Consider the following 26,396-nt stretch of genomic DNA (forward strand, 5'->3'; position numbering starts at 1 on the left):
AATTTTGAGGGTCTCTGTGGCAAAGACTAACGGACTCCTCTTAAGACTGTACCATATGGTGTCTGTAGCTGTATGGCAGCAATTCAAACCCTAACTGTCTACAAAAATAAGTAAACCATATATCTACAAAAACATGTACATATTCAAAGTATATCAAAAGCTGGAAAACAGGTGTCAACAGAAGGGATAAACAAAAATTTGGTGGTCACTGGTAATAAAAGGAATACATACTGAAACATGTTACACACAGAGAAAGATCTTGAAAACATCATGCTACTTGAAAGAATCCAGACAAGGCAAATATATTTCAAAGGTTCTATATCAATAAAGCTATTATTAATAATTAAGTACATTATCAGATCTCAGGATTTACTCCTGATTTTTAATCTCTGAAGTCAGACTACAACTCTCCTGGGACTTCCTGATCATTCATGTTAATCCATTTAACAAGTACAGAGAGCTGAAGAGCATTTTATATTAATCCCTTTATCACCATAAATGGCCAAAAATCAAATTCAAGGGAGCCACTCTAGGTTCAAGTCTCTTGCCAACCCTAAGGTGGCTCCCTTAACTAAGAACCGTGCTTCCGTGCTCCCCCATCCAACCTTCCTTCATCCCAATCCTCCCCCTTCCCCAAGCTCCCCCCATTCTCCCCCTCTCACCCCTCTCTCCCCATCTCCCCTTACCCCCATCCCACCCCACCCCCAAGATCTCAATTTTCTCCCCGGCAATTTTGTCTACTTCCCATAGCCAAGAGGACAACTATATGCTTTTCCTTTGGTTCACCTTCTTACTTAGCTTCTTTGGGATCACCAAGTGTAGACTCCGTGACCCTTGTTTATGGCTAGAAACCAATTATGAGTGAGTACATCCCATGTTCATCTTTTTGGCTCTGGGATACCTCACTCAGGATAGTGTTTTCTATTTCCATCCATTTGCATGCAAAATTTGAGAAGTCATTGTTTTTTAACGCAGCATAGTACTCTAATGTGTAGATATTCCACACTTTCTTCATCCATTCTTCCATTGAAGGGCATCTAGGACCCAAGCCGAGGTCCCCAGTTAGTTCCTTGGGCAGCTGAGGATGGGGAACCTGAAATGACCCTATCCTAGAGCAATACTGACGAATATCTTGCATATCATCATAGAACCTTCATCTGGTGATGGATGGAGACAGAGACAGAGACCCACACTGGAGCACTGGACTGAGCTCCCAAGGTCCCAATGAGGAGCAGAAGGAGGGAGAACATGAGCAAAGAAGTCGGGACCACGAGGGGAGCACCCACCCACTGAGACAGTGGAGCTGATCTATTGGAAGCTCACCAAGGCCAGGTGAACTGTGACTGAAAAAGCATGGGATAAACCTGGACTCTCTGAGCATGGCGAACAATGAGGGCTGATGAGAACCCAAGGACAATGGCACGGGGTTTTGAACCTACGTAATGTGCTGGCTTTGTGGGATGTTTGGATGTTCACCTTCCTAGAAATGCACGGAGGGGGGAGGACCTGGGACTTACCACAGGGCAGGGAAATCTGACTGCTCTTTGGGCTGGAGAGGGAGGGGGAGAGGAGTGGGGGGAGGGGGAGAAGGGTGGGAGGAGGGGGAGGGAAATGGGAGGCTGGGAGGAGGAGGAAATTTTTTTTTCTTTTCTCAATAAAAAAAAAAAGTTAAAAAAAAATAAATAAAAAATAAAAAAAAATCAAATTCAACAAGAAAAACATGACTGGAAATTATAACAAGTTTTTCTTTCAGATTAAGTCTAATGATTAATTTAGAGAAACACAGTAAAATGAGAGGAGAATAAACCATTTTAACTTGTTTCTATAAATGATAAAGTACTCTAAGTTCTTCAGGCATTCCTCTGTAAACATGATACAGCACAAGGACCCATAGCAATGGAGCAATGGAAAACTGTCCTTCCCCCAGGGAACAAGCAACAGACAGACGGATCACCTATGCTACATATCTAGCTATTTGCTCTCATCTTTCATAGAAGCCAAATCTGACCCTCAGCAAATGCATTCCAGAATACCAGTTTCTGAAACTGTGTTTGGAACATTACCTTTGGCGGTCTTCATATCCAATGGTAGTCACAAGGACAGCAGGTTTTTCTGTGAGAAAACTTTTTAATGGAATATATATATATATATATATATATATATATATATATATATTCTGTTCATCAAACCTTTTTCTGCTGTTTCCCCCTTTTTAAGACAGTCTCACCATGTAGTCCGGATGGTCTGGCCCTTACAATATAGACCAGGCCGTCCTTAAGCTTACAGCCTCTGTCTAAACTCGGTGATTATGGGTGTGCATCACAATGTTGGCCAAGGGGCAATTTTAAAAGGATTTAATTTTAGCTTTTCTTTTTTTTAAAGTAAAATACAGCAATTTCCATTCAGAATATGGAGTGTATGTGTACATGTTTGTGTGGTTTTGTGCGTGTGTGTCAAGGTCAGAGGTCACCATTGACTAAATATGTTCTCTAGTTGCTATCTCTAGTTATTAGCTTTTGAATGTTTCACTGAACCTAGAGCTCGCTGATTCTGCTGTGTTACTGTTGCTCCTGGGCTCTTTCTTTTCCTTCAGGAAGGGAGGGAGAGCCACCTCCCCAGCACTGGGATGATAGAGGAGTGCTGCTGTACCCAGATTTCACCTGGGGAAATTGGTCTCAGTCCTGCTCACCTGACAAACACTCTACCAACTGATTTCTTCAGTTACCAGACATGGATCTAAAAAAAGAGCAATAGTCACATCAACCTTTGAAAACACATTGTGCAAACCATTATAATATAGAGCCTGCATTAGGGAACTCAGTGCTCACAAATTGCAACATTTTGTTAGCCTGTATCCAAACGCATCTCAGGAAGTCATTTGGGAGTGTGGTATAGAACAGCAGAGCTGGAGAAATAGAGTGGTGGCTACAATGACAAATGTGCTTAAGTTAGAAGACTATGGGAACATATGCCAACGGCCAGTTTACCAGGGCTGTTCCCACATCTGCAGCACTGTCTGTTCCTAGCATCAACCAATGGCTCTCCGAGCTGTGTGTGTGTGTGTGTGTGTGTGTGTGTGTGTGTGTGTGTGTGTGTGTGTTCCTACACGCATTTCATAGAATACTATTTCTCATCCACAGGACATGGTTTGGAGGATACTCCACACTCTTTCTGTGGCAGCTGAGGAAACAGAACTGAAGAGACTCAGAAAATATCAGAGATGAGATGGAATCTCAGACCTGTGCTCTTAGCCATGATGCTCATTTTGATATAGCACAGGTTGGCAACCTGAGATGCTTTGTCATGTTTAAAAGTTCAGTTATGACATAACATAAAGGTATGTCATCTAATGTCATAATTTAGTGTCAAATTTAAATGGAGTATGAGTTAAAGTTTTTTCTTTTAAGATAAGAAATGTGGAATTAGTAAATGGGGGAGCAGACGAAAAGCATTCCCCTGTAGTCAACCCCTCAAGCTGCCAGCAGCTTCACCTCTCAGTGCCACTTTACCACCCACACCCCTTCATGCTGGTAGATGGCAATCAATTTTTTTACACTTTCAAAGCATCACTGGCCGCATGGGTATGTGGGGTGGGAGGAGACACACATTTTATCAGTGCACCGCTAGGTTTATGAGTGTCTACTGAAAGACACTTGCTGAGTTATTTTAATCCCACCATAATCCCTCTCACGTGTGAATGCTAGTTGCCTGGGTGATGTGATGCCTATGACAATACCAGAGGTAAAATCACAATATAGTTCTTTTATTTTGTTTATTTGGAGGTTCTACATGCTTACCAACACAGGATGCTTTATTTATTCTGCAAATAATTCAACACTAAAATATTAACTACATTGGAACCATCCATGGTCTCTTCTAGTAAACTAATCTAGCTGTAGACATTCGGATAACTCAGCTGGTCCGCCAGTGAATGCATGTGGACGTTTTACAAAGAAAGCTAGTTTTTAGGACCTAAGAAATACAATAGCCTCTTATAAAGGGGAAAAATAGATAATATTGATTAAAACAGGTTCAAATGTATGAAATTCATTTTTGCAGAGAACATCTTTTTGCTCATTACGGATAACAGGGAGCTGATATTAATTAAATCTTACCCAGATAAGATAACCAGCCAAGTAGGTGAAAAGAAAGTTAAAAGGCAATAAAAATGGAAGAACATTCTAGAGAGAATCTACTCTTCAGTTTGTTAGCAATGACAGGAGCACAAGTGACAAGACAGCCTTGTCACAAACTGGAACTGGAACTTTGTTCCAGGGTTTTGACACTGGAAACAGCACATTCTTCTTTAATAAAGGCGAGACTGATAATTTACCATTTGAAGGAATACGCTGGGGTCAAGTCTACCTGCTACTCAGTGGACACCTGTTTTAAAGAAAGGCATACAAATCCAGATCACATTAAACGCTTTCATTGAGAGGTTGACACGGAAACTCATACAGTTTATGGTGGATGGTCTCAGAAGCTTTCCTGTGTGTGAGAAGCAGAACTACAGGCCTTTTTGTATAAGTTCCTGTACATCTTGTCCATGCTGTTCTCAAAGGCGGGTCGGTGAGATTTCCCCTTAAAAGAGGCTGCTCTGTTGGGCCAGTATTCACCATCATCCAAATGGAGAGAACCATGTGGCCGCTGATAGCAGCTATGAGAAAAGATTGTTTTTGAAAAAAGGTTAAAACAACGGTGGAAGTAAGTTCCAGGTACTATGGTGAGTTCAAATATTTACTGAGTACTTTATGGATGTGTGATACTCTTAGGACTGTGAGAACTAAAATAGCAAGCCTTTGAGTACTGACCCTCTACAGGGGAAAGCTAACCTGTTCATGACAAACTATGAAGAAGAAAAATACCTATGTTAGAGTTTAAAAGGAGCTTGGAGATGAGAGAGGGCTACAGCAAGTAAACATAGCACAAAACCCGGACATGGTGGAACATACGGTTAGTCCTAGAACCTGGGAGGCAGAGGCAGGCAGATCTCTGTGTGTCTGAGGTTCGTCTGGGTTAGCAATGTCTAACATAAGAGATCTTGTCGCAAAAACAAAATCAAAACAGCACAGATACCGTGGTATGGTCAGTGTATGAACAAGAGCCTCTAAAGTCAGAATCCTTTGTAAGCTCTTGGGTAATTAACTTTTAGTTTAATCTTCCTTAATTATATTTTCATATAATTGTGTAATTCAAGAGAATATAAATAAAGTACATGCATGGTACAGTATTTACCAGGGACAAAGAAGTGATTACAAAAATATGTATTTATATATAAGTATTATATTATTTGTATATATATATACATATATATATATGAGTTTAAAGAGAAGTGGATTGCATGAATTATTAAATGAAAATTTCAGTGCCAAGCATCTCCCCACAAGTTATTGGCTACAAAGGCTCCGGAGGTACCCAGAAGAACCTAGGCCTTTGCTCTTGGATGCCCACGTAACAAGATAGTAAGACTTAGGATATCAGCAAATCTATGTCAGCTGACTAGAGAAACCCGTTCTTTGATGGTTCATTTATTGCAGGAGATGGAGATGAATACAGACCTCCGTAACTGGTCAACACCCAGAAAATAAGAGACTGCGGCGTGCTTAGCTCTAAATAGGACATCTAACTCACACTTCTTCCTCAGGTTCAGGGATCACTGAAGAAGCAGCAGATTATAAGATCCAGAGGTAATAAGCGAAAATCTACAGTGAAACAGAATTTGCCACACACGACAAGGCCATCACATGCAGGAACTCACAGCAGTTATAACTGCCTGTGAGAGTCTTGTACCAGATCAGGACAGCCAAAATTCCAGCATGGATGAGGGTCCTCATGGAGTCCCGCCCATAGCTGAAGAGCTACTGGCAGTTTGTGAGTGCTGGAGAGGGGAGTAGGTTGTCTTCAGGGTATGCCCCTAGAGGCTAAAAATGCTGCAGTAGACGCCCCACACCCCTGAACACACAAATCAATCACTTGGTGGATTTATAAAACAGAGTATATGATGTTAAGAAGGAAAAGTGGTGATGGAGATAGGGACTGGGAGGGAAGAGAGGGAAATGAGAGTGGATTTGTTCAAAATACATTATATATATGTATGAATTTCCAAAAATTTACAACAGAGGAACAGTAAAAAGTCTGAATTGTAAAATACAGATCTGAGCACAATGAGTCCTAATATAAAGTCTATAGAGAGGTACAAATACAAACATTAGAATCCTAAACACAGTATTGTTTACTTCCAGGCATTCTGGAATCTCTAATAAATTGTGAAGAGCTGGATTATTTTTTTAATTGCTGTGTATTACTAAGTTTCAAATGTAGGTATAGCATTGAAAATTCATAAAATAAAAATGAGCTTTCTAAACCAATTTCACTTCTCATTTTAACAATATTTTCAGCACTTGTTCACAAATCATTTAATAAATTCCTGTTACATGTTACAAAATATTTTATCAGCTAGCTTTAAAGCAGGAATAATGTTGTAGTTTTAAATATAGCAATATTTCCAAAAACTTATGACTATTTACTTGGATAGAAAGCTCTTTATTGAACTGTAACATTGCTATGCAGAAAAAAGACAAAATTAGAACAGAGGTAATCTAAGAGAACCAATCAGCTTCAAATTCTATTAATGTATAAAGTATAAATTTATATACATGTTTTATTAAAGTCTATAATATACACACAAAGGAGGAATATTTTAGGTAAGTTAGAATGGATTAGGAAACAAAAAGAAATTAATGGTGATTAATTTAGAAAAAGGATGCAAACCATTTGAGGCCTGGAAGGTAGTGTGTGTGTGTGTGTGTGTGTGTGTGTGTGTGTTGGCAGTTCAAATGAAGGTCAGGCGAGTAGCTAATGACTGGGTTCTCATGAACAGCCTTCAGATAAAATAAACATAATTATATACACACATACACATATAATACATTTATATAAAATGGAGCTCTGAAGATGGATACATTAAGCAAACGATAGTAATTTTAAGGAGCATATGGTTTGAATGAGAAGTGTGCACCATACAACACTGAATACTTGGTCTCCAGCTGGTGTGCTGTTTGGGGAGATTTGGATGGTGAAGGCTGACTGGAGGAAGTATGCCAGCCAGGGTGAGCTTTGAGAGCGCTGTCTGGCTACATCCAGTCTGCCCTCTCTACAGGAAGCACGTGAATTGGAAATAAAATTAAAACAACACCCTGATCATTTGACGAGAAGCTTCCCGGGCAAAATGTTCAAAACCATCCTTTAACTAATTCTGAAGGCCTGCCCTTCATCCTGCTGGTCCAAAGATGTCCACAAATGCTGAGTACTGTAAAGGGACACCAAAAATGAGAACAGAGCTTTTTCAGTAGCTGCTCAACTCTCTTATTTAAAGCTTCCAAAGGTTAGCACAACAGTGGATTAACACAAGCAGTGTTAATCATTAACACTGATGAACAAGAAAAAGAATCACAGTGGTGAACCTCAAGTCAAGTCAAGAGCAGTGTTTGTCAAAGTGTTGTCTTCGCACTCCCTGCATTAGAACCATCCAGGGCATTTACTAATGCACATTTTGGGTTTCATCTCTATTTAGAAACCACAACCTTTGGAGTTATCAGGTGGAAATCTGTAGAAACAGAATTCAGGTGGAAATTTTGAAGAAACAACACAGGCAATGATTATTTATTTAAAAACTTCAAAGATCAGACCCTTTCTACTGTCAAACTGATCTCTTATATTGATTTATCCCCCTAAACTGTTAGGGTTTCTATTGCTGTGATAATGACCATAACTGAAACACACTGCAGAGGAAAGGATTTATTTCATTTTACACTTCCAGTAACAGTCCATCAGTGATGGAAGTCAGGGCAGAAACTCAACAGGGAAGGAACCTGGGGGCAGGAGCTGAATGAAGCAGAGGCTATGGAGGAGTGCTGCTTACTGGCTTGCTCAGACTTTTTTTTTTTTCATACACACCAGGACCATCAGCCCAGGAGCAGCACCTCTCACAAAGAGTATGCTGGGTGCTCCCCCATCGATCACTAATTAAGAAAACATTCCACAGGCTTGCCTACAGGCTAATCTTACAGAGGCATCTTCTCAATTGAGGTTCCCTCCTCTTGTGTGACTCTAGTTTGTAACAAGTTTGCAAAACGTTAGTTGGTACAGCAATCTAGGGAAGAGACTTTTTAAGAAAGAATAACAAAGAAGAGAAAAGAACTTTGCATAAAATGTGTGCTCTCTGAACCTTTTTCTTTTTTCACTGTTTCCCTTTCAAATTCATCTGTAATAGTCAACCCACTTTCATAAGAGGCCCAAGCTGCCTCCTGATTGGGAGGCAGAGACTCATACTCATGCTAGACTCTCACATGGCCATAAAGGTTCCAGCCAAGGTGACCATTTTTGTGCAAACTCTGCTAGAAAAAAAATAAATTCCACTTCATGGAGCATCTATATAAGTCTCTAAGAAATTTCTTGGTGAAAAACTAATACAGTACTCCATGGTATAGCAGAACGGCTGTAATTACCCATGATTCACAGTCTTTAATTCTACATCTCATGGCCATTAGAATAGAATTTTCAAATGAAATCTGCTAGCATAAGCTTTCAAAAATATTTTTATTAATATCCCTGAAATTTTAGAAGAACGGATTTTTTTTTCTTACATTATTTGAAAAAACTTACTTATCTAATTATGGAAAGTACTTTTAGTTTAGGATAAATGTATCATAAAACATATGGGTTTGCTGGGTAGTCAAATAAATTCTAAACAGGAGGAAACACATCATTGTGAGCTGGCTGTTTATGTGGGGGCGCGCACACACATGTGCATCACGTGCATGTGTACATAGAGGAGGAAGTCAATGTTTGCTGTCTTTCTCAGTTATTCAACACCTTATTTTTTGAGACAGGGTCCCACACAATCTGGAGTTCACCAATTCAGTCACACTCACTGGTCAACAAGCCCCAGGGATCCTCTGTCTCTGCTTCCACAGTGCTGGATAAACAAACACAACTGCACCAATGTTTCTGTTTTCCACCCCGAGCATGGGTGCTGGGATGTGGAAGCTCAGGTCCTCACGCTTGCTCTACAAGCGCTTTACTAAGCATCTCCCAGTCTTATATATGTGTGTGTGTGTGTGTGTGTGCACGCTGTTTTTTTGGTTTTTTTTTTGTTTTTTTTTTGTTTTTTTTGTTTTTTTTTTTTGAGATGGAATTTCTCTGTGTCACAGTCCTAGCTGTCCTGGGTCCTGGAACTACCTCTGGTAGACCAGGTTGGCCTTGAACTCACAAAGATCCACCAGGCTCTGCCTCTGCCTCTGCCTCCCGAGAGCTGGGGTTAAAGGCATGTGCCACCACTGCCTGGCTTATGTTTGTTTTTTTGTTTTTGTTTTATTATCAAAAAGCTTCATTAACAAAAAAACATTTAACTGGGCTGGAAAGATGACTCAGTGGTTAAGAGTGCTACTCTTCTCTCAGAGGACTCCAGTTGAATCAGTTCTCAGCACCAACAGTGGCTCACAGCCTCTGTAACTCCAGCTCCAGGGAGATCCCTTGTCTCCAAGCTCCATAGGCATCTGCACTCACATCCACATATCCATACAGACACACATACCTATAGTTAGAAGAATGAAATTAAGATTAAAATCTAGAAAAAAGATAAATGTCTCATTTTTATGCTGTCTATGAGAAAGGTCTCTGCATACAGAAGCAAGTCCATACCTATATTCAGGGTCACTGTCATAAGCAGAGTCTCTATATAAAAGGCTTCTTTTCAGTTCCAGTTCTTCTTCTTTCTCTGGGTCTCTCTCATCCTGAAAAATGAAAAGATTTCCAGTAACTAATTTTCTCATTGCTTCCAATACGGTAGTTAGGATGCTGTGGGAAAGGTGTCTTTCCGTCCTCACTGTAAGAGACTGAATCAAGAGTCGAGTGCTTAGATTCTGAGGACAGAAGCAAACTGTCGAGGATGCATTAGCTCGCAATAACATTTTAAAAACTATTTCTCCTATTTGGGAATTATATCATTTCCCTTTCCCCTCTCCCAGGTCCTCCCACATACTCCACCATGCTCTCTTTCAAATTCATGCCCTTTTTTCATTAATTATTGCTACATGCATATATGTATAGGCATAAATATTCCTAAATATAACCTGCTCAATCTGCATAATATTATTTTCATGAATATTTTCAAAAGAGCACATTATTTTTATTATAATTTGGTTAGTACTGGTTAGCAAAGACTAGACATTCAGTAAATATTTTATGAAAAAGGAATAAGTAGTAGTGGATGTGTCAAGATATTTAAACTAATAAAGGCATATATATTTTATGTGGAATTCAAAAAGATTATTCTTGCCTTCTGAGAAATAAGCACCAATGCCATCAAAAATTACACAGATGCAAGCATGCACTCATGACTTACAAAGAAAATGATTTACTGAGAATGATAAGCCAAAAAAACCCACAATAAAACCAGGAATGTGAGTCAATTGATATAAACATACATAGCCAAAGTTCCCATTCTTAACTTCTACTAGATACACACAGGGGAATTGGAAACGGGGTCATCTGAGCTAGTTTTTCAAGCTGCATTGTCTTAGTAAGTTGGCATGTGTTTTCTGTAATGTCATCCTAAGTATTGTCCATCACTGCTCACTCCTTAATCAGTACAAACACAGGTGAAAAGAGTAGGTAATAGAAACACACAGGGAATAGCATTAATAGAATACGGGCCCATCTACTTCAGGTAAGAAAACATATCAACACAGACTGTGAAGAAAATATACTTTTTTTAATTTGCTGATGGTGTGATACTGCAAAGGACACATTCATTGTCAAAGTGTCTGTGAATAATAAACGAGTTAAAACATTTTGGAAGATGTACATACAATGTTAGCTGTCAAGACTGTTAGGCCTTACCATTATGAATAATTCCATGTATTTCTTTTGGTCCTTTCTCTTCTCTTTAAGATTTTTGTTGGTTATTAAAATAGTTTTCTTTTAGTTAATACAAAATTATAAGTATTTAATCATTTATTTTTAAATTTTCCATTGGGTTTTTTCTTGATGGACATTCAACCAAGTGAGAAAGACTAACAAGTGAAGAAATAAGTGGGAGGGTTGTCTTAGGGAGTGTAACAACACATCACTGGCACCACTAACATAGAACACTGCCCATCTGGATCAAGGATGGCACAATGGGAAATTCTGACCCAAGAAACCAAACAGACCCCATTACCACACAGTTCTCATCTGGAATAATCATGCATGTATATACACACAGCCAGATGGATCTAAAGAAAGAGTGTTCAGAAAGATCATTTACAGATAGAGCGCCTATGACTGAGATGGGGAAGGGAGATGAGCATAGAAGAGTTAAGTTACTTAGAATTTAGCTGAGTATGGCCCTTTGCCAGACCTCTAATCCACAAAAATCTAAGATGGCCAATTTGAGCCAATGAAGTTATGATACTATGTGGTAGCAAGAGAAAGCAAACACAGCAACACAAACTCCCTCATAAAAACAAACAGAAATTACTTTGAGGCTGGATGGGATAATTTATTGCAAACTAGGAAAGCTGACAAAATAAATACTTTTTAGGATATTAAGAGCAAACCTAATAAAGACTACAGATGTTCAGCCATCAGAGAGGCAATTCTTTCAAAAATAGACTCCGAGTATGCCTCTATTTTTCATTGAGCAGGGAGACTGGTGCGCGGACTACAGGCTGCAAACCACAGCTAATGACTGAAGGAAGGCCAGGGCTAGGCACAGAGAAACCACAGAGGCTTTTCATGACTGTTCAAGAGTGCAAGATAAATTTAAATTCTGTAACATCTTATAAATCCACCCATTTCCCAAACCACGGCATGTATTGACTCACAAAGTTTCCTGGGACATCAGGGATTAATCTTAGCCGAAACATCTGGAATCCAGAGGGCAATTTCCCACAGTCTAAAAGTGTTTAGAGACAGGGATCATCTACCAGGTCAAGGGCACCACAGACACCAGAAACACGTCCCTGGAAGTACTGCTGACACTCAGTGTCCCCACTGAAGCTGTTTATAGACTGCAGACACTGTTTAGCTAAGATAAAAATCCAGCCCTGGCTATGGAAGCAGAGACTAATTTCTACAGATGGGGATAATAAGCAGAATGTTTTTTACATCCCACAAGCATCAAGAATTAAAATGGAAGCCTACAAAGTCCTCACACATACAATGTGAATGTATTTGCTGACGTCTGAAGCTGGGCAGGCTGGTGACAAATGGGCTAACCCTAACATGTCTGAAGAGCAAAGAGACCCTGCCCTACAATCATGGTACCTAAAAAGAAACATTCACCAGAGAGATTGATAGAAAACAGATGGTCACTGGAGTCCTGAAAAGGATGGTGATTATGTGCCCACGGACACCTGAATTCTGAGAGCAGCCAGAAGGGCCTCAGTCAGAGTAGCTTCAGAATAGAGAAGATGGAAAGTATTAAAGTAGCCATGCAAACGGTGTCACAAAAAAACAGAGACAGGGGGACTCAAATATAGTCATGTGTCACTTAGCATTATCTTGAGAAATGCATCGATATAGTGTGTATACTTAAACTAAAATAGTTATGACATCAACAGATGAAATACTCTCTGTGGCCCACCGTCACATCTGCAGGGCGACCCTGGCAGAAACAATGCCATGTAAATCGTGTCCTGATGTGGAAATGCACAGAACGAAGCCTTCTGTTCTCTGAAGTCAAGGATCCTCTGGGTATGTATTTCTCTCAAATAGTCAAAGGTCACTTCACCACGTCTGACAAACAGGAAAGAAATGCCTCCCTCATTTATTGGTAAAGGCCTGAAGGCTGTACTTGAAGTGGGGCCAATGCCGTAAGTGAGAGCTGAACTGGGGTTGATCAGGACTCCGAGGAAAGATGAACTAGGATTATTAAACTCAGGGTAGCCAGTAACAGATCTCTCCCTTTTGGATCAGAGTTATTAGCCCTGAATGTCACGTGCCTGGGAGAGGAAAACAAAACATGTTCTTTATGTAGAAAGTCAAAAGCATTTTAAACATACAGAACTTAACAATAATAAAAGTCCCTAGAGCTGGGACACATTCACCACTAAAAAAAAAATGTCAAAAAGACAAAGATGCAGCCGGGCGGTGGTGGCACACGCCTTTAATCCCAGCACTCAGGAGGCAGAGGCAGGCGGATCTCTGTGAGTTCGAGGCCAGCCTGGTCTACAAGAGCTAGTTCCAGGACAGGAACCAAAAGAGCTACGGAGAAACCCTGTCTCGAAAAATCCACACACACACACACAAAGACAAAGATGCAAATACAAACACATTCAAAATACTGAATTTTAGGAAATAAGCATTTTATATTATTGTGATTGATATGATATGATCAAGAAAATTGATGGAAAGTTGAACAACTGGACATATATTTAAACAATTTCAGAAATGAGCCCATGAAAATGAATAGAAGATTTAAAACTAACAATATAGTCACTGAAATAAGCAACTTGATAGGCAGGGCTAATAGTAGCACATTAGAATTAGAAATAAACAAAATTAAGTTTCAAAATAAATAGTCATAATAAGAACAAGCAGAATGATAAATACAGACAAAGAATCCAGGACAAAGAATCTGCTGCAGTCAGATTGATTGACAATCTTAAACGGCATCATAGAACCTACATCCATCAACTGATAGAAGCAGGTACAGAGATCCACAGTGGAGCACGGGGCTGAGCTCCCAAAGTCCAGTCCAAGAGTGGGAGGAGCAAGAATACGAAAAAAGAGGTCAAGACCATGATGGGGTCACCTGAGCTAATGGGAGTCCACCACCTCTGGCCTAACAGTGAAGGAACCAGCTTAGGACCAAACTAGGCCCTCTGAATGTAGGTGTCAGGTGTATGGCTGGGGAAAATTATGGGGCACTGGCAGTGAGACCAGGATTTATTCCTACTGCTTCTACTGGCTTTTTAGAATCCATTCTCTTAGGAGGGATACCTTTCTCAGCCTACATATAGTGGGCAGGGCCTTGGCCCTGCATCAAAGCAATGTGCTGGACTTTGCTGACTCCCCATGGGAAGCCTTACCCTGAGGAGGAAGGGATGGGATGGGGAAGGAAGCAAGAGGAGTGAAGGAGTGGGAACTGGATTTGGCATTTAAAATGAGAAGAGAAAGCTTTTTAAAAAAATAAATTAAAAAATAAAATAAAATGAATCATAAAAATAAAAGAATTCAGATGGAGAGATGCCTCAGCCGTTAAGTGCACTGACTGCTCTTCCAGAGGACCCAGGTTTAGTTCTCGACACACACACAATGGTTCAGAAATATTGGAAACTCCAGTTCCAGGGCATCAGCACACAATGGTACACAGACATTCATGCAGGCAAAACATTCATATAAAAAACATATTAATATTGAAACTTAAAAAATTTTCAAGATACTTGTAAGGCAGACTCAAAACATCTAAAAGTATAGCTCAACATTCAAACAGTAAAAAATGTAGAAATACTTCTAAGGCATACTTGAATAGACAGTGGGCTAGGACTCCTAATATGTCCTGAATGAGCATGCTGAGTTGGTTTAACACCTATCCTCATACCTTTTAAAAAATGGATAAGAAAATCTTAGGAATTCAGAATCAAAAAGCATTGTAAATTAAGTATCCCTAATCCAAATTCAATATGTTTCAATATTCAAATTATTTGAGTGTCAACAAAGACATCAAAAATGGAAAATTCCAGAGTGACCTCATAAAATGGATCAAATTAAAACAGGGGTCAAGATTTTAAAGTACTTAAATTCTTTTATATAATAACCTTTAGGTGTTAGGTATATTAAGTGTATGTGGAACAAAAATGAAGTTCATGTCAAGTGTATCTCGTCCCCAAGATCCCTCCCGTCCCCTCTCCTCTCCCGTTTTCTCATTTTTCTCTCCCTTTCTTCATATTAAATACATGTTCATTGTACCTTTATACATATGAATGTACATGGAATACTGTATCCAACACATGAATACCCGAATTTCTTGTCCCCCTCAGTCCTTAGTTACATTTCAAATTAGTGTGTGTGCACGGAAGGACACACACAACACTGTGTATGTGTACATCAGCCTCAAATTAGAGATACTGATGCGGTATCTTTTTTAAAATGTCAATTCTCACTTCTATTATTGCGGCCATAGATAACATACAATCAAGATTCCAAGAATTTGTTTGTGGAACACAATTTGCTGAATCTATCTACACAGAAAAAGTTGAAGCAGGCATGTTACACACACACACACACACACACACACACACACACACACACAATGATCCACTAAAGAAACCAGACATGAAATCATAATACTATGTAATTTTGAATGTTTAAAACCTCATCAAACTAATCTACATATCATCATATATTAAAATACTGTTGCATCTGTGGAAAGAAGGCCCATAAGGCCTTACCCAGGATAATTGTGGGTACCAATAATGTTGCAACTGACCTGGATGCTGTTTTATACATGTATACTTTGCTTGTATTCATTCTATTGCACAAAGGATTGAACTACTTAAATAATGAGATAAAAATGCAAAACTACCCAAATAGCAGTACCCAAAATCCTCAGAAAACACGTGCAATGAAATGAAGTGACAGACAGCTCGTTAGTGTGGACCTAATTAACAAAGTAGGCTGGTCTACAATCTATGGAAGAACACGCAGGGGCAAACCACAGGGCGTCCCCCTGGTAACTCCACCAGTCTCAGTAGCTCAGTGCATCCGCTTAAGGACAGTCACTAAGCAGATGCTTTCAACTTCCCCTGTGGTGAACACAAATAGTTTACAGGAAATTCCTTAGGAGCTAGAACCACCTGGGGTCTATTAACTCCAAACAACCAGTCAAAATTGCTTTTCTCCATAAACCACACAGTAAAATAACACCTGAGAACAGAATCCAAATTAAACAGAGAAATACAAGGAAAGAAAAAAAAAAGTCTATGCAAATGGGAAGAGAAAGAAAGCCAGGAGATTCTAGAGACCATTCTGTGCATATTTGAAGAAAAAAATAATTTTAAAAAAGGTATTCTCAAAAAAATATTCTTAAAAAAGATATGGTTTACAAATTACACTGAATTGTATTTTGCTTCTAAAGATATAGAGAAGTATTGGTAAAAATGTAGGTGGTAGAGTGCTTACCAAGCATTCGTGAGGTCCACAAAGTTTAGGAAAAAATAATTTCACAAAGCAAGATCATGAGTTAATTAAAGAGAAAAAGACACAAAACAAAAAGCTAGACAGCATCCTTTCAAACCTGGGTCTGCAGTGCAACTAAGGCCGCACCATCCCTACTGGCCTCCTGGCCTCTGGAAGAGACATTGATGCCAGTGTGTCAAGCTGCTCTCCGAGACCCTTCATGCCTTCCTTCAAAACCAGTAGCAGGTGGGAGACTCAAGTTCAGCTGTTGGCTTGATATGTAGCCTTGATCCCCTCGGGACCACAGGTTCTGTGCACTGACTCTGAGGAAAGATTCCTAGATGATTTGACATCAGTGATGCTAGGCTCTTTCTAAAATCACAGCTGGTTATAATCTTTTAAGCCCAGCTCACTAGCATCAATTGTCCCATTAAAACAAAGATTTTACTTCCTCAATATCTTATTCAAAATATCACACAATCAGCCCAATATATTTCCTCTGAAAGATCACAAGCCAGGCCTCATTTCTCTCAGGATAATCTTCTAAGTTACCACACCAGTTCATTAAGTTTGGACCACTCAATTGTTTTCAGAATCTAGCTCTTCAAAATCCTCTACCTCCTCCCACAAAATAGACCAAAGCAAAAGCACCACATGATCACGTCCATTACAGCAAAATCCCCTTCTCCGCTATCATTTTGTGTCCCATGTTGCTTCTCTTTTGCTGGGTAAAAACACTGACCAAAAACAACTTGGAGAGGAAAGAGTTTATTTGCTGTACAGGTTGCAGTCTGTCCTTGATGGAAGCCAAGACAGGAATTCGCAGCCCGCAGTAGGCTGGGTGCTCCCACATCAATTAGCACCCCCAAAATGCCCTTACGGACATGTTCAGGCCAATCTGATGAGAAATGCTTCAGCTGAGATTCCTCCTTCCCAGAGAAGCCTTGATTTTGTGTTAAGTCAGTGAAAGCTAAGCAGCATATGTGCAAACTAGACCCAATATACATATAACAGAAGTTCCTGGAGAAGTCAAAAGACCAGACAACAGAACTAATACTTAAGAAATAAAACATATTCACAACAATTTAAGATATACTTAAAAACCATCAAATCATTCACAGTAAGCAAAGCCACGATGTATTTGAGTATGATTAATAAACTTCAAAGAAACACACATGTGCACACACACACTGAATTTTTTCAAAAAAATACAAGGGGTAAAACTCTTCTCAGCAAATTTAATAGGATTCTCTGTGGAGATAATCATGTTTTAAAAGTAACCAAAGCATTTTACACCTAAACAAATCAGTGGCATAAAGGCTGAAGATAAAAGTATTAGAACTGACACCGACCCAGTGAATCTGTCTGTAGGCATCTCTTAAAGCACGTTAGACAACTAAAATGACTGGAAAAGACACCAAAATAAAACCAAGTTGTGAAACCTAATATTTACACTTGGCACTCAAAATGAGGATAACAAAGGAGAGTGTTTAGCATTTTCTGGAACATACCTGAAGAACACACCACACCCAGACCACATATATTTTGGTAGGATTAAACGTTCAATCTGATACTGCCAGGAATACTATAGATTCCAATTTAAAGTCTGTTTCTCACTGCTCGTAGATGAAGAACAGGATAGATATGAACCTCAAGCAGATAATTGCTACCTTATAGACAGCAATGAATTCTTGTGTTTTAGCAATGTAGAAATGTACATTTTTAGATAGTACTACATTTTAGGGTATAGCAAATTATTAGGGAATGTAGAAATAACATGTGTTATAATAAACATACAAAAAGTTAAACATTTCCCGTCGCAATACTATTAGAGAAGTCAGCAAACAAATAATTCGTCCTGTGTGCATGTTAGAGCAATAGCCAAAACACAATAGTTTTTAAAAACTGAACAACTGAAGTGGTAAAAAGGAAAAAGAAATATAAATTTTAATCTAAACAAAAACTACAACAATCCTAATTAAAATGCAAGATTTTTACTTTTGTAAAAGAAAACTGATATGACTTTTTTGAAAAATACAAACTACAACAAGTAGTAGTAGATTAATGAATGAAATCCAAAAGCCTAACACAAAAATATTATACTGTTATGACTCCAAGTTACCACAAATATAAAGACATTTGTGTACTTTATCTCGGAAAATATTGTATCCTGCTTTTCCCTAAAATGAAGCCAAACCCTGATGTGCTCTTCTCTCTTTGTATATTTATTGACGTGTAGGTCAACTCAAGAACTGATTTGAACGAGGTACTCCACACGTCCCCTTTCTCCCTTGTCTGCCTAGAGAACCAAATACACCTTCCCCAGATGGAATCTTCTCACTGGGTCACAAAACAAGACTTCCAACAATATGAGAACTTTGAAATGATTATTATGAAGTAACTCTTCTGTGACGTTTTATAAGATAATAATGGCTAAAAATGCTTATAGTTCAGAAGATCAATGTTAAATATCTAGTATAATAGTAAAACATGAAACAAAAAAAAATTCTTAAGTCCCCAAGATGACTTGGCCAGTAAAGGCACTCACTCCCAGCCCTGATGATCTCACTCTGACCTGGACAAAATCAGGACACACATGGTTCAAGGAGAGAACTGATGGATGTAATTCCACCAAAGTTGTTCTCTGACCTCACGTGTATCACAGCACATGTATGCATGTGAGCATGCACACACACATACACACACACTCACTAAATAAATAGATAAATACATGTAATAAAATACATAAAGATAATAATCAAAAGGCATTCTGCATGACTCTGGCCAAGCAGGAAGTTAGTTATGTGGCTTCTAGTAAACCCAGCAATTCCTTCAGAGAATGTATTTTCCTTCCGCATAACTAAGAATCACAACCTGTAAGCACCTTGACTGGTTTGGGGAGCCTATTTAATAAAATAAGAACTATATTATTAAAAAGAGAAAACAGTAGGAACTAACGCAGATATGCCTTGCGTGAGCCTGATGGGATTTCAGGACATCCTTGACCCGGTCGTGGATCTCATCGCAGTTTGAAGGTGAACACCAGTCAGAATGGAACCTGTGGGTACAAAGAAGAGTAGCTATTAAAGAGAGGAAAGAAACAAAACTTTTCCCAAACTTTATAACCTCCAAATAATATAGTTTCTCCCTGTGGCCAGCAATGAGGAGAAAGAGCTCATTCATGCACTCATTCCCAGCTGCCCGATCAATTTCCTGCAAGGTCTAAAAATAGTCTTAATAATTAACTTTAACCTGTATTTGGGAGACGGGACCTACATATCTGATCACTATAATGATTTTGACACATCACTCTTCAGCACTTATCTCTACATAAAGATGTAGATGTTCGCATCAGAAGAATAATTCCATGTACAATGTCTTTATAATTAGCACTTATTTTCTAATAATTGATATCCCCAAAAACTATGTAGAAGAAACAGGAAGTTACAACCCACAAATTTTATGAAATAAGCAACGTGTCTGTGTGTGTGTGTGTGTGTGTGTGTGTGTGTATGAAATGAAAAAAATCCCTAGAATCCACTCACATTTCCATTTCCACTCAGAATGGGAATTATTCTGAAATATTCCATTTCCGAATAGGAACAAAATGGTCCCATCTCAACAAAGGCATATCACCTCTCTATCCGCTATGAGAATCAAACTTGTAAAGGAATGAAGTATTTAAATATAGATGAGAAAATTATAAATTTAATTAAAGTCTGCACACTGGGATTTAAAATGTCAGAGAAGAAATAAAACATCTTTTCATTCTGCTCTTCTTTAATTCAAAATTGACATTCATATAATTAAGCTATTTTATTTTATTTTATTCAGGTCATCCTGAAAAGTTCCTGATTCCCTTATTTATAATGCATGTATTTAAAGTGTTATTTATAATTCCCCTATAAAAAATAGTGTGTTAATATATTACTTAAATCTGGTTCCCTTTTTGTTCTCAGCTTGTTCTTACTTACAAAATTTGAATATTACACTATTACACAAAGTATAGGTTATTAAATAGGTGGATGTTGAAATGATATACTTTAAATGGCATAATCAATAGACAATCAATTTAATAGATAATCCCAAACAATCTCTCACATAGACAAAAGGAAAACTAGTTTCACCTATGCCAGTGGATTGGTAGAACAATTATTTGAGTACATGAAGCCCATTGTGGAACGCTAAGATCCAACTGTGCAACTCCAGAGCCTCCCAATGGCACTATGAGCATCTAGATCCACTAGTCTGTGCTATGGCGTAAGGAATGCTTGCCTCACAATCTTTAATATGATTTACAAAAGAAAAAAAACTTAGCATGATTTAAAAGGGCACCAATTCCCTTTTAATTAGGTATGCTAATATCTAAGCCTGATTTTAGCAACATTGTAAAGTGTAAAACAAATCTGAGTCATAATATTAATATTTATACTTAGAGAAAATGTGCTCCTGAAATACAATCAAAATTGAAATCATTTTATGGTGTGGAAATTTCTGGAGGTATTTTTTAAGTGGGTGAAAAGAAAAAAGCATTTGGACTAAAACAAGGATTCAGTGGCATAAACTGATAACATTTTTAAAATCTGTTTATTATAAACCATGATCAAAGAGTTAGCATCTTATACTGTAATCTTAGAGAAAATGTAATTTTAATGAGTACTATACATATAAACTTCTGACGCTGTGCCTCTGACATACAACTTCTAGACAAGACTTTGACCTGGGATAGACAACACACATTGGTTTCAGTTTCACTTACAATGTGTCATGACTACAATGGATGGTGTAAACACCTGCAAATGCATCGCTAGTGACCTAGAAACACCAAACCTGAGAGTGCCATCCATTTAAAGAGGGCTACTGAGTCCTGGAAAGAATAAAACGATTTGCTCCTAGTAATATGAATTGAATGCTAGGGGTATGTCCTTCTTTATAGATTAAATACATGAGTTCAAACTAATTCACTATTTATTTTAAATGTGCCTTATTTTCACTGAATCAAAAGTAAAACAGTCAATTTTGAATATTAAGAGCACTCGTTTTAGTTTAGCAAAAAGCTTAACCACATTTATTTGGCATGAAAGTAAATTATCCTAACTTTCCTTAGGCAGACACAGGAGGATCAGCACAAGGTGAGGCCAGTCTGGTCTACATAGCAATTTCCAGGACAGATGAGGTTACAGAGTGAAACCAGGTTTCAATAAGACTTGAGGGAAGATGGAAGAGAAAGAATGTAAACAGTTACATTTATTATTAAGGTATTTCTTCCACTGAAATATAATTGGACAGGTAATTTTAGCTATATTCAATAAAAAAAATTTACAGTTAACATTGTATACACAAATAAAATAACTCAGGTCCCTGTGTGTGTGTGTGTGTGTGTGTGTGTGTGTGCATGTGCGTGTATGCATGCAAACACACACCATGTGAGAACTCTCCTATATCACAATACCATTCCTCTTAGACATGATTCTATTGAACTAGAAATGGCATCGATAAAAATTCATCAAAATGTAGAGAACAAGTGATAGCAAGATGGCTGGCTCCAATTGGTACATCTACAACACAAGCCCTACACTGAAGCTCAGGGAATAAGACTGAAGAGGGAGTAAGAAGAGGCAGAGCACCAGGATGCCTACTGCAAGATAGTGTCTTCTAGACATGAAGGGATGATGCACACATGAAATCTCAGAAATAAGGCTGCATAAACAAGACCTACATAATGACAGCACTGGGAAACATGAACATGAAAGTGGGACATTTCCAGAGGCTCCAACCCTAGATGAGAGTTACAGGAAATCAGTGGCTACTAAGGGAAAGGAAAATCAGATTACTCTAGGAAAGAGAGCCCTATAGATTACATAATTCCAAGACCTAAACACATGTATACATGAGCAATACTAAACGGATCCAGTACGTATGTGTACATGTGTGTGTGTGTGTGTGTATATGTGTGTGTGTGTGTATGTATGTAATAATAATGATTATAGAAGACGAGGTCATGAATTTAAGAGGGGTAGGGAAAGACATGGGAGGAGCCTAGCGGAGGGAGGAAAGGGGAATGATATAAATTTAACACTCATGCATGAAATTCTAAAAAACAAAGTAAATTAAAAAATATTCTGCATCTCACTACCAAGAGGCCAGCATCACACATATACTCACATCCTCTCCCTCCCCTTTTCCCTCTCCCAGTCCAAATGTTTACAAAGCTAATGAAGAAACAGATAAATCTATCTGTTCAGAACAGAATGTTTTAATGCAGCAGCCATAATCTTGTTCAAGATAGCTTGTTCATCCAGACTATTGATATTGTCTCTACAGTTAATTAAATAATTGTGATTATGCCTGGTGAATGAACGTAATATGTTTTAAGAACTCACTGGCTACTTTTTTATGCCATCTCTAACCATGGAACGTGAGAGGCACAGTGTTGAAAATGTATCTCCCAAGTTTCAATTTTTCTGTAAAAGTTTTTTAAATAACCTAGAATTTTTAAATGGGTAAAGAATTGTCTTATATAAAAATGGTGGGTTTTTTTCCGTGCCAACATATAACCACCCTTCTGACTTGGATGCAAGCATTCCTAGAGGGAGTGCTTTACTCTTCCCATGGTTTATATTCTACTGGATTGCTGGCAGGAGGTAAATGAGAAGCCAGATGCCACACAACAATGCATGCTTCACCACTGAGACTAATCAGAAAATTCAGCCTAGGTTATTTCTATACTTAGGGTTAATCAATAATAATAAATCACTACAGGTCTGATATGGGAGGTGATGTATGCTGTGAACATCTTTTATTGCCAATGGTTAATAAAGAAGCTGCTTTCAGGCAATGGCTTAACAGAATAAAGACAGACTGAAAAAAATATAGAGAGAGAGTAGGCAGAGTCAGAGAGAAGCCATGTAGCTGCCACAGGAGACAGATGCCTCTGCCGGAGCCTGCTGAAACTTTGCCGGTAGGCCACAACCTTGCGGTGATGCACAGATTAATGGAGATGAGTTAGTTTAGGATATAAGAGCTAGGTATAAAGATGCTTAAGCTTTGACCAAACAATATTGCAAATAATATAGTTTCTGTGTGATTATTTCGGGTCTAAGCAACCAAAAACAAACAAGCAGCTTCCGCCAAAATGGGTCTACTAAAACAACCTATCACAATTCAGATTTTCACTTTAGGAATTACATTAACTAATTAGGAATAGAGTCCAGATCTGGCTAACAAACTCACTTCAAGTGAACTGTGGTAGGGAGAAATATCAACATAATATATAATCTATTTCAAGCAAACAATTTTAGTAAGCTTCAAAATTAAAATTTAAGTTTTATAAATAATTACATTATATGAATATGCTGGTCCCTGTTTCTAATGCCAAACATTCAAAAGATGAAAAGTATATCCCAGGCTGGCCTTGAACTCATAGTCTTTCTGTTCGGAAAGAAAAGAAAAATGAAGAAAAACAGAAACTACACTTACCTTTCCCTGAGAGAGCCTCTATTTAGCACAGGGCTTTGACAATGCTTTGGTGCTGTTGAGGGTGCTGAATGGACTAGTAAGGTCCTTGCAGAATGCTGGGGCTTGGTACACGGCCTTGGGCTCAGATATTCCTCACACCTTTCGAAGGGATCCTCAAAGTCTCTCCCATGTGGTGTCCTGATAACCTGTTTTAAAAAATACATGTGTATCTATCTATATGTGCATACATACACACACACATACACGTGCACTATAAAATGAATACAATATATTTTTGATTTTTAATTATTTATTTTCTTTTTGGAAATTGTAATTATATCCTATTTCCACCATTTTCCTCCCACTAAATTTGCCTATACATCCCTCGTCTAGCTCTTTTTCAAATTTATGATCTCATTTTCATTAATTGTTGTTCCATGTGTTTCCTAAATACATGAAATCATCAGTCAATCTGTTGATCACTGGTCTGGATAATTAATTTGTGTGTTTGTCAATGGATAAGACTATTTCTCCTACTCTGAGCATTATTTAGTTGCCTGAAGTTTTTTGTGTAGAGGTTGAAGCCTCCTGGACTTTCCCCATCCACTTGAGTAGGGGTGTGATGAGTATCTAGACAGGTCTATATAAAATAAAGAACACAAATGACTAAACCACCGATTGCTTAGTTTAGCTCTTAGGGTCAAGCAGGTACAATTCAAGTTCTCCCTCTAACCTGCACTCACTGCTTCTGGAAACAGCCAGATACACCAATCAAGACAGAAAAATTAACAAATGTGTACAACTGTGGAACTTATACACAAGTAGAATTCTATTAAGGATAAATAGCTTTGAGACATAAACACAGAGCAAGATACATAAATAAAATATGAATCATTCCAAGGAGTATTACATTCCACCAGGCAAAGTAAAACAAGAAAGGAGATCAGAAATGCTGATGGGTGGAATGGGAATAGATGAACAAGAATCCTTTTAAAGAATGGTCAACAGGGACCTAACACTGAGGAAAAACAGAAATAGAGACCTGGAGACACATGGGCCATGTTAGGGAATCAGCCCGTGTCCTTAACAGATGAGAGGATGAATAAAGAAGATGTGGTGCATATACACAATAAAGTGTTATTCAGACATAAAGACACAAAATTACAAGAGTTGAAAAAAATGGATGCAATTGGCGTTTGTCATGTTTAGTTCAATAGATCTCACAATGTGCAACATATTAAGAGGGAAACATATAACTTAGTGAAATAGGAGAACCTAGAACAATTGCATCCATATGGCTTAACTACATGAAGAACTATGGCCCACCTCCATTCCACACAACCTTCTCCTGACTCTCTCAAACTTTTCGCCAGAAAAACAAGGCTGTAAACCGGTGAATAGCTTCAGAATTTACCCCAGGGCCTCCCCATAATGATCTTCCTAAAAAGCAAAAGGCTCAATCATCAATTGGGTACCCTTCTCAAAATAATACTGATTCTTCTCTTTGCCTGGACAAGCAATGCCCTTCTCAAAACAGATGAATCCTTTCCTTCACTACTCACCTATTATGACTGGTAAACCTCTACCTTGTGTTTATTAACCCTAAAATTTTATATACAAACTTTACCAATTAAATTCTCCACTGAATGCTCTCCATTAAAATGTCCATGACTCCAAACCCTGTAAGTATCAACTCTTAACTTTTTATTTCCAGAGATATTACTGTCAAGGCAGTATCCTCTCTTTCTGTATCATGACCCAAAAAACTTCCCTTGAGGTCATCAGAGCATACAGCTATTGGGGGAGACATCTAGTGACAACCCCAATGGCCACTAAAGTCAATAGATTCAAGATACAGTTAAAAGTTTGTGTGCAGAGACAGAACCTTCCTCTAAGATCCTGCAGATCCTTCAGCCCCCTTCTCTGGGGTCTTTGTAGCTGCCATGGTGAAATAAGTCTTGTTTGTTAAACTAAGTCCAAGACTAAGCACAGGCAGTTCTAGGACTGCATAACCATTTTAGTAATATTTTCATGTGTTGGTGGTGCATTGCTGATGGTTCTACAATCTATTTCCCTGGTATTTTTCTATGAGTCTATAGGAGAAGGTTACATTTATGTAAGCAAATGTAAATTACTGAACTCATCTCTGAGCCAGGCCCAGAGAATGACAATGTAGGCTGTTCTCATTGCAATAGGAGTTCTTTATGAGCAGTTGCCTCTGGTGTCTGCTATAATAATCAAAGCTGGGAACTGGAGAGATGTTCAGGGATTTATCTTACTTGTTGCTCTTACATAGGGCCCAAGTTTGGTTCCCAGCATCCACATGGTGGTTTACAACCACTATTAACTCCAGTGCCATGGGATCTGATGCTCTTCTGACTAAATTACTTCTCAGATTACTGCTGGATCTTGGCTTGTGGTTTAGATTTGGTTGTTGTTTGCCTGCTTGCTTTCTTTGCAGGCAAACTGCCTCCTGAAGAGCTCACCTCAGACCTTTTAGCATCATAAATCCAAGTCCTAAATTTAAAACAACCAATAATCTGAATCAATGTCCAGTATAATCAGTCAACACTGACAGACTTTCATGGGCTACATGTTCCTTCGAAGCCAGATTTAAACATTTCCTATATAATAAGGCTTTTATGTTGCAGGCTACTTACTGAACATTAGTAATCTTCAATTGTCTGCTCATTTTTAAATGACATAATTTCATCAGTGACACATTAAGACCACAGAGCTCAATGTTACTGAGATGCTTTTTCAGTTCTTCTTGA

General features: G+C 38.4%; 1 protein-coding gene across 4 annotated transcripts in view; it reads right to left on the reverse strand.

Moving 5' to 3' along the window:
• Nucleotides 1–3,766: 3,766 nt before the first annotated feature.
• The window catches only part of Spata6 (spermatogenesis associated 6), an 84,546-nt gene continuing 61,916 nt past the window's right edge, over nt 3,767–26,396 (reverse strand). For 3 of the 4 annotated variants that reach the window (XM_041652151.1, XM_041652154.1, XM_041652153.1), the window contains 4 exons: nt 23,644–23,828; nt 19,123–19,222; nt 9,703–9,794; nt 3,767–4,657 (listed from right to left, as the gene is read on the reverse strand). In XM_041652151.1, the coding sequence (XP_041508085.1) occupies nt 4,477–4,657; nt 9,703–9,794; nt 19,123–19,222; nt 23,644–23,828 (558 nt within the window). In that variant the 3' untranslated portion in view covers nt 3,767–4,476. Of the gene's footprint in view, nt 4,658–9,443; nt 9,596–9,702; nt 9,795–19,122; nt 19,223–23,643; nt 23,829–26,396 lie in introns of those variants that run through there. The other variant, XM_041652152.1, reaches the window with a different exon arrangement.

This window comes from Microtus oregoni, unplaced genomic scaffold (genome assembly GCF_018167655.1).
Source record: "Microtus oregoni isolate MIOR12 unplaced genomic scaffold, Mior012 000005F_ref0000423, whole genome shotgun sequence".
NCBI lineage: Eukaryota > Metazoa > Chordata > Mammalia > Rodentia > Cricetidae > Microtus > Microtus oregoni.